Source organism: Coccinella septempunctata, chromosome 4, assembly GCF_907165205.1.
Source record: "Coccinella septempunctata chromosome 4, icCocSept1.1, whole genome shotgun sequence".
Lineage (NCBI taxonomy): Eukaryota > Metazoa > Arthropoda > Insecta > Coleoptera > Coccinellidae > Coccinella > Coccinella septempunctata.
Window position 1 is genome coordinate 21,816,559 of NC_058192.1, and position 9,292 is coordinate 21,825,850.

The 9,292-nt window shown below is 34.1% G+C and overlaps 2 protein-coding genes and 1 long non-coding RNA gene across 5 annotated transcripts; 2 read left to right on the forward strand and 1 right to left on the reverse strand.

Moving 5' to 3' along the window:
• Window positions 1–128: 128 nt before the first annotated feature.
• LOC123312030 (nucleolar protein 11) lies at window positions 129–2,002 on the forward strand. Its single transcript, XM_044896204.1, has one exon. The coding sequence runs from the start codon at window positions 226–228 to the stop codon at window positions 1,960–1,962; it is 1,737 nt and encodes a 578-aa protein (XP_044752139.1). The 5' UTR covers window positions 129–225; the 3' UTR covers window positions 1,963–2,002.
• A 3,272-nt stretch (window positions 2,003–5,274) lies between these two features.
• On the reverse strand, window positions 5,275–6,543 carry LOC123311491 (THAP domain-containing protein 6-like). 3 transcript variants are annotated; one of them, XM_044895509.1, is made up of 5 exons: window positions 6,325–6,543; window positions 5,943–6,242; window positions 5,807–5,884; window positions 5,513–5,738; window positions 5,275–5,403 (listed from the first exon to the last, which is right to left on the reverse strand). In XM_044895509.1, exons 1-5 carry the CDS (start codon window positions 6,393–6,395, stop codon window positions 5,401–5,403), a joined length of 678 nt encoding a protein of 225 aa, XP_044751444.1. In that variant the 5' UTR covers window positions 6,396–6,543; the 3' UTR covers window positions 5,275–5,400. The 3 variants fall into 3 exon arrangements, with proteins under 3 accessions (XP_044751444.1, XP_044751442.1, XP_044751443.1); XM_044895507.1 differs by having other exon boundaries at window positions 5,306–5,440; XM_044895508.1 differs by having other exon boundaries at window positions 5,317–5,738.
• Window positions 6,544–6,750: 207 nt separating this feature from the next.
• LOC123312412 lies at window positions 6,751–8,734 on the forward strand. The gene is made up of 2 exons (XR_006537622.1): window positions 6,751–7,058; window positions 8,390–8,734. It is a non-coding gene; the product is annotated as an uncharacterized LOC123312412 (long non-coding RNA).
• The last annotated feature ends 558 nt before the right edge of the window (window positions 8,735–9,292 follow it).

Consider the following 9,292-nt stretch of genomic DNA (forward strand, 5'->3'; position numbering starts at 1 on the left):
TCTTTGGTTCTTCTCTCTAGTCAGGACCATAGAACCCAAAAATGGGATGATGTTTGATATTATTTTCTGTGCCTTGATTTAACCTCTTTGATTCAACCCACAGAACACATTAATATTTAACCAAAATTTAACCTCACAAGTTTTATTTCTTGAACAAGTAATGTATGTTTAGTAATGTAAACTCAGTTAACTGTTATCGTGTGTTAAAAATTGTGAAATTTGAATATGGCTAAGTTTGGAAGTTATTTTGGGCTCTGTCCACTAATTGATCAAAAAAGCCTTTTAGGCATTTCTGAAGATTTTGAAAAAGAACATGTTATAGTAACATTGGGTAAGAATATCGCCATGAAATACAGATTACTGGACCAGAATCAAATAATAAGTTGGACTACTAAAGAAAAATTCACTTCACCAGTAATTTTCGATGCGAAAATTGGAAAGTATGTTGCAGTATTCAATCATTTATTCATTAGATGTTGGGAATCTGATACTTCAAATTTGGACCGAGTTAAGAAATTCAAATTAAAATCTGCTGTAGAAACAATTATAGTAATAAATGAGACGACTATAGTGATATTCAAATCAGGAGATATGGTAAGTCTGGAATATGCACTTGCTAATCATAAAACTCTAATGCCAGAAGAAATCTTGGATGTAAATGAAGAATATATTGTGGATAATATGTTCTGTACATTGAGAGGAGACAAATATGTTGGACTATTAATAGGAAATTCTAATACCAAGAGAGTGAGCTATTTATTGTGGAGAAGTTTCGACAGTAAGGGAAATAAATCAATGTTTTCAAAATATCCATTGAGAAGAAATCACCAATTAGTGGGAAGTTGCTTCCAATTATTTGATCAAAAAATTCAATTCCTCACACTATGGTCAGATGGAAAATTATATAGAAATTCCATAGAAGATAACTGTCAGGAGCACAGTGAATTTTTTTGTACTATCAAATCTATATCTTGTAGATACCCACTATCAATGGTTAGTCTAGATAGGGATTACCTTGCAATATATGGAGGTAATAGTAATCAAGAAGGGGCTCTTTTACTGATATACAATATGCAATTTAAAGTTACTCAGTGTACACAACCATTCAAACTGGAAGCCATGGGTGTTAAATTATTTAAAATATATGAAAAACTTTTAGTACCAGTTGGACAAAATTTAGCAGTTGTTCCATACTATTTAGAAAACGAACAGTTATCTGCCCTTGTAGGAAGTCACTCTGGAAGTCAAAATAATGAAGAAGATATTTTGATTACTCAACAGCTAGAGGAAGTGAATTGGACTGGAAACAATGAAATAAAAAAGAAGAAAAGTAAAAACTATTCTATAATTGAAGAATATTTATCTCAAGGATGTCCAGAATCTACTATATTTCAAGAGCTTCTACCTGTGTTTATGGAAAAAACCAATATTGAGGGACTAAACCTTCTGCTCCAAGATTTTATTGATATACCAGAAAGTTGTCATGCTAAAGTACTAAGGTACATTTTGGAATTACCTGGATATGCTTTTAAAAACACCAAATTAGTGTTAAATGAAGTTTATCCTGAAGAGTTACAACCCAATGAAAGGTATAAAACATTGAAACTTATCCTCGAAAAACCAATCAAAGAAATTAATAATATATATTGGAGATTAGAAGTGACAAATATACTGAAATTGTTGAAGTTTATATTATATTTGTTGAAGGATGATAAAAATATCACAGATATTGATTTTTGTATGAAACTGGTTAAATGGGTGAACTTGATATTATCTGCAAATTGCCAAATATTTTTTTCCTCAAGAGATGAAGAACTGATGAAAATATTAGTTTCTTTCAATGAATTCATTAATTCAGGAAATTCAAATTCAGAATTTTTATATGCAGAGCAGGTTATGAAAAAAAAGAAAACTACTAGGCCTTCTAACTGTAATTATTTAATTGAAAAACTTGAAATATGATTATGTATTATATTTAAAATATTAAATAGTTTCAATTGTTTTACTTTTTTCCTATCAAGATGGCCCTACTACCACAATAAAATGTCATATTGGTAATGATTATTCTTATTATCCAAAGATTATAGAGTAGAAAGATGGGAAACGAGGCGACTAAAGCGATTTGATGTGTTTACCACAGAACACTAATATGTGTTTACCTCTTAGAATATAGAATAGAAATTCTATGTTCTAAGGTTTACCTTTACCCATTGAACTAAAGTTCAATGCCTTTACCGCTCAGCATAGAATGAATAAATATCAGTGAACTAATAACCCATGGAAGGAGTCTAACCGTCAGATGCTGTCGTAATGCGGGTACGAAGATAAAAGTCACGTGATTCGGGGCAAGAAACGAGGCGCTTGAACCGAATTCATAGTGATTTCGGTTTATTTCTTTAATTTCAAATATTTATACAATTATTTCGACATATCCTCTCATTATTTCAGAATAAGATATTTCGAACTACTAATTTCTTGTATTACTTTGGAACTAGGCAAATGGTTTTATAATAAAATATGAATTAATTTATGTTGAATCAATTTCTTTACGAATGAAAGAGAAATTTTCAACATTTTGTATGTTTCATAGGAATTAAATTTAATGATATAGGTATTTGAATGAATTATCAAAACATTAAATATTTTTTGATTGATTATTGTCGATTGGAAAGAATCAATTTGATATATATTTTTGCACAGTTTTGTTAGAATTAATTTGATATATATTCCCACAGGATGCGTTTATTCTATATCAATAGTTTATAATTTTTTTTACGTATTCTGAGAAATGTTTATTAAAAAATTCTTTCGAAATACTGTACATGGCTTAGAGGTGATTATTCAAAGTTTTCTGATCGAAAATTTACTCATTCAAATTGAGCTCTTTCCTAAGAACGAGCGCATCGTCATTTTGGCCAAATGTATTTTTTTCGAATTTTAAGCCATGAATTTTTTTCATATAACCATTAGGTTTAATACTCCTTGATATAATTATAAACAACCCATCATATTTGATCATCTCAAACTTATAATTTTTCGTACTAGGTAAAGACTAATGGTAGAGTTTGGTAAAAAAATACAAAAATTATCAAAAAAATTTATTTTCAAGTAGAGAATTTGAATACATCTGGTGGAACAATTAAAATGACAAATCTGAATAAATCATAAATAAAAATGGAAGATTTGGATTATTGTCCTTTAAAATGTATTAATTTAGTGTACATTTGTCTAATATGTTGTTTTGCATCAACAGTTTTATTTTGGTGATGTATTCGTATATTGAAATATACCTCTAAAATACTGTACACTACTTGAAGAAGGTGGTTATTTAAAGGATCCTGATCAAAAATATGTTCATTTAAATCAAGGAAAATACAATCAAAATTAATGGAGCGCATTGTTTTTAAAATTAATCGCTGCCTCACATTACCTGACTTAAGATCTGGAAAACTCCTAAATACTGTTTCAGCTCTTCTGCAAATTGAAATTACATCTGCAGAAGGCTTCATCAAACCACCTTTATTTTTTCTATCCAGTAAAAGAGATAGAGAATTTTTATTCGTCAGAGATGAAGAGCATATATTACAGCTGAAGGTTTTTGTCAATTTTTTACAAACAAATCCAGCTATATAAGCCACAACATCACTTGAATATTGATCAAAATTAAAATATTCTAATTCTTCACCTACAGATTCATCATCTTCCTGATTTAATGCATCTAATTCATTTTTTTCCCTCACACTACTGCTTGAAACTCTCAAGATGCTGGTCGAGTCCTGTGCAAGGCAGTTTGCTGCTTCTGAAGTTTTAAGCTCTACATGAATTAGAAGCTTTTTATATGCGGCCTCGAATTGAATTGCTGTTGGATTATTATTGAATCCACCTCGAGATCGAATATTAGAAAAAAACATCTCCAAATGATCTTGACTCAGTTTGTAAGTGAGCAAATATTGGAGATGTTGATTTTCTAATATTCGATCTCTCACAATTCCTTGTATACTTGACATATTTATTAGTAAACCTAATAATCCAACTTTTCTACGTGATGTTATGATTTTTTCACCTTTTTCATCTTTTAAATTAATCAAATAATCTTTGGCATAATCAAAATAATCGAAAAAGAAATCTTTATTTGCCATAGATAAGGGTTTTTTGAAACTACCTTTTCCTAAAGAGTTTCTTGTGTTCATAGCATCAAAAATATTGTTTATAATGCGACAGAAAACTGCAGTAGCATGAGCACCTTGAAACTGTTTTAATTTCAAGTCATCAGAACAGTATAAAAGTGCATCTGCAACACTGTCACTTAATGTTTGCACTGCCAACTTGACCTTCATTTTTTCTTGACAATAATTAATGTGTCTAGATTTAATTTTGGTCGCAGCATGTAATCCATAATGTTCCTGTAATTTTACTAAATTTTTTATGAAATTCCAGTTAATTTGATTACCATCCTTATCAAACAATATACCCCAATCACCGAACACATTACGAATCAACTTTACCATATGACACGCGTCTAAAATGATATAAACAGGTTCCTTGGTTACAGGATGAGCAAAGTGACTGTGAATATCATTAATATCACTCAGTTTTGCCCCCAAAATAGAAGCCATTGATAAGTTTGTAGCTGCTCCATCAAATGTAATCGAAGAAATTGTAACACCAACTTGATCAAGCATTGTCAAACAACCCCTCACCATATTGGCTTTTTCTTCAGCACCTAATCCATTAATTAGGAAATATGCTATAGGTAATTTCCATCTGCTATTCAGAGCAACTATCAAAAATACCAAAGCTTCCTTTGCCTCTGGTAAAGATTCACTTTCCATAGGATACCCGTAATTTATGTATCCCACTTGTTTTCTGCCATTCCATTGAATATGTTTACGAATGGACATTTCATCCATTACTAAATTACATATTAAAGTCTTTCCCTCTTTCTTCATTTCTCTGGACTTGAGTTCAATTGCTCTTAGGGACTCTGTTGTGTAGCCTGGTGATCCATCCACAGTTTTATACCATTTTGATAAAGTCTTAGGATGTGGTAGACAATTTGAAAACATACTTCTCACATAATTATATGCAGAAGTCGAATAAAAATTGAGAGTAAGAGCAAATGTTCTCAACTGCTCAGGATATTCCTTATTTGTTGAAACTTTGAGTTGTCTCAACACTAACTCTTGTTCAGCCTTCGGAATACATTCCTGTAACATAAAATATTTTATGTGAATCACAAACTAATTCAAATATCTTTGACCCACAAATCTGAAAAAAAATTTCATGGCATACCAAGATTCAAAGATTACTTACCTATATACTTACCCCAGATATGTAGAAATGAAAAAAATATGTGAGCTATACCTTTGAGTTGGTTTCTGGGAAGAGGGGGCACCATCCTTACTGAGCCAAAATAAAATAAAATTCTAAAACACATGCACTTCTTCAACATGCATTAATTTGCATTAGTCAATGATTCTTTATAGGCCTTCAGTTCATACTTGTCTTTTACCTGCATTATGTCATAACAATTTTGAGAGACATTTTTAGAAGTTTTCAAATGCACTATAAGTTCTTTCAGCTTTGTCACCCTGCTCTGCAATTTATGTTTTTTAGTTCTTAATTTATTATTTTCCTTTCTAATTTTTTCGATAGTCCTATTGGCAATATTCCAAACCATTTTGGCTTCAGCTGTTTTGAGTGCAGAATATTTTACATCTCCAAAATAATGCCTCCTCCTGCAAAATAATTATTTGAAGCAACTGAATGAAGCATAGGATAAGATCCTATCCTAGGACGAAAATACCTTATTTTCTTTTGAACCTGAGGTTTTTCAGAGCAATCCTTGGCATTGATAATCACAGGCTCAGAGTAGTTTTCAGAACTGAAAATATATCAAATCTGAATATAAAAATATTGCACTATTGAAACCAAGTAACCACCTAGTTGATGGAAGATCCAGCTTGAGTTTTTTCTCTTCAGAAGTAGATTCTGCTTGAATCTCCTTCTCAGCTAATCTTTTCCTGATTTTCCTTGGTTTGGGTGTTCTCTTTTTCAAGTGATCAGGAAAATCAAAAATTGAAGGAATTGAACCTTCTCTCAGTTTGATTTGGCCGAATTGTCTGACCACATCACTTTCAAGAAAGTGGTTACTACATAATACAGTAGAATTTGTTGGCTCAAAATTTTCCCTTTTCATGGCTAAGACCCATAGGGATCTCAGTTTTGAATCACTGGGAAATCTGCAGAATTTTTTATATTAATAAGAAAATTATTCAAGAAATATAAGGTACAAAGTTTGAGATTATATTTATAAATACTCACGAGAAAAATGAAATCCCATTGCCTTTTCTGTACCTTTGCGTACAATTATAAGCCGAACATGACTTTACCATCTTGAAAAATCAGAGGTGAATAATAATTTCACAAAAATGAGGAAAAGTGCAAATAAAACTCAAAAACTAGCGATTCACGTATAGACTACTGAGAACATTCGCCAATGTTTTGCCCCGAATCAGCTGATTATCTTCTATCTCACAAACGTTCCCGTGAGTCTCTCTCTACACTCCTTCCATGGGTTATTAGTTCACTGATAAATATAATTATATTGCGCGTCTCGTCCTCTAGATCATAATTGTAGTATACTTGTTTCCGAAGGAATTCACCACAGTGTTCAAAGTATATGACCATAGAGTCATATTTCCAAACCTAAAAAACTGCGCACGCATCCCCATACTTCCTCGATGCTCCTTCAGCCTTGAGCCACCATTATTTGTTTTTTGTGTCGGAAGAACCACACGTGTTTAAAATTTTGCCCTTACTAAGGACAAAAGTGAAGTTATCGATTCTTCGGAATTATATATTCAAAGATTATAATCTACAATCCTTGCATAAATTATTGAGAACCATGTTGATGACGAAGAATCCATATATTGGAATGGAATTGAGAAGATTCAACAAGTTACGTTCCTATTGGCAGAAGAATGATGCAAACGAATCGAATACGCTTTCAGATGAAGCACAAAACAGTTGTCAAAGATAACTTTTGTAGAAGGTATGTTTAAATCATAACTAAGATATGTTTTAGCCAGAAGACCCCGAAGCCCAGACGGGATGGATGCCCGTTTGTAAAAACGGATAACCCCCTGTCAATAGACACTGGTGGATGCCTGTCCGTCAATAGACGGATGGAAGGCCGTTTGTAAAAACGGATAACCCCCTGTCAATAGACACTGGTGGATGCCTGTCCGTCAATAGACGGATGGAGGGCCGTTTGTAAAAACGGACTGCCCCCTGTCAATAGACACTGGTGGATGCCTGTCCGTCAATAGACGGATGGAAGGCCGTTTGTAAAAACGCATAACCCCCTGTCAATAGACACTGGTGGATGCCTGTCCGTCAATAGACGGATGGAGGGCCGTTTGTAAAAACGGACTGCCCCCTGTCAATAGACACTGGTGGATGCCTGTCCGTCAATAGACGGATGGATGACAGTTTGTAAAAACGAACTGCCCCCTGTCAATAGACACTGGTGGATGCCTGTCCGTCAATAGACGGATGGAGGGCCGTTTGTAAAAACGGACTGCCCCCTGTCAATAGACACTGGTGGATGCCTGTCCGTCAATAGACGGATGGATGACAGTTTGTAAAAACGAACTGCCCCCTGTCAATAGACACTGGTGGATGCCTGTCCGTCAATAGACGGATGGAGGGCCGTTTGTAAAAACGGACTGCCCCCTGTCAATAGACACTGGTGGATGCCTGTCCGTCAATAGACGGATGGATGACAGTTTGTAAAAACGAACTGCCCCCTGTCAATAGACACTGGTGGATGCCTGTCCGTCAATAGATGGATGGATGCCCGTTTGGAAAAACGGATTGCCTGTACCCAGTACTGATGTCTGTCTATGGATGTATAGACAGATGGCCGTTGCCAAAAAAGATGCCTGTTTTACAACAGATGATGGACCCTTGGCCCCTTGCTGAACAGACTGTTGCTGCTAGAACAGATTGTAAGCCCACATATCGATGTCTCATCACACAGATACATATTATTGGTAATTATTATATTACAGAAAACCGTTGTTATAACGGATTGTTCATATATACAAATGCCTGTCTGACTATCGTCAGAGGCCTGTTGTTATAACAGATGCCAGCTTACAGTATGGTTGACTGTCCTTATACAGATATATATATAATTGAATGTTATTATTACATTCCCGATTATTGAACACATTCTCTGTTTCACTATTATCAGACAGATGCCATCCTTCAACATGGATGACTGCCATGCCAATTGCCATCATACTGTATGTAATATTAATGACTTTTAATATTTCAGACCTCCATTTTTAATAATGAAATGCCGGTCTGGCTGTCAGACAAGTGCCTGTTGTTGTAATGGCGAGCTGTCCACAGTACAGGCTGCAGATTGTGGTGTGTAACTTTCATTATAGATGCCTGTGGCTAACACAGATTTTCAGCTGAAGCATGGAACCCTGTTATCAGACGGATCTTCATGCCCCTAATGGATGGATCATCCGCAGTTAGGATGCTTGTTTTGGACAGTTGCTATGCCCTTGTCGGTAGACTTATGACGATTCTCACAATGGAATGACTATCCAAAGTGGAGATGTGTTGTTGAACAGATGCTAGTTATTATAACGCTTCTTTGTTTTCAGTTCGAATTCCTGGCATTAGCTATAATTGTGTGAATACAATTAGGAAATCATTTGGCAATGCTGTGACCTTAGAGAAGATAGCCTTTTCTGCATTGACACATCTTCAAAAAGTGAAGACAATCCTGAAACTAGAAATATAATTTCACAGATTTGTTCAAAATCAATTCAGGTAATGGAAATAGGAGAGGGAGCCAACACATTGAATAGCCAAAATGGCTATATATAGGTGAAATTCTCAATGGTCACATGAGACACTTCAGGCATGCATGTGGAGAGCTATTTCAGAAAAATTACAAAAATGCTTAATTGTCTAAAACAGGTGTAACCAAGCAATGAAAAAGGAAGTAATACCAAAGACACTGAGAGGTCATGAGTGTCCTGAACAGTGTTTAAGATACTCAAAAACTTGTTGAAATCCCATTTTTGTAAAAAGACCATAATATGGTTTCGAAGGGAACATCCTTTCATTGTTTTCTAGCTGTGCTCAGCATTCAATTCTGATTTAAAAGGTAGGAAAAGAAATTCGAAAATATAACAACGAGAAACTGTGTACCTGTGCATCTCAGTATAGCACTTTATCCTTGAACAAATGTCAGGAAATCCTTACT

What these genes read in the sequence shown, in the direction of transcription:
- LOC123312030 (XM_044896204.1), top strand. Translation starts at nt 226, where the DNA reads ATGGCTAAGTTTGGAAGTTATTTTGGGCTCTGTCCACTAATTGATCAA.
- LOC123311491 (XM_044895507.1), bottom strand. Translation starts at nt 6,395, where the DNA reads ATGGTAAAGTCATGTTCGGCTTATAATTGTACGCAAAGGTACAGAAAA. An exon ending in AATGGGATTTCATTTTTCTC is followed by an intron (nt 6,243 to 6,324) that starts GTGAGTATTTAT and finishes AAAATTCTGCAG; the next exon opens with ATTTCCCAGTGATTCAAAAC. An exon ending in CAGGTTCAAAAGAAAATAAG is followed by an intron (nt 5,739 to 5,806) that starts GTATTTTCGTCC and finishes ATTATTTTGCAG; the next exon opens with GAGGAGGCATTATTTTGGAG.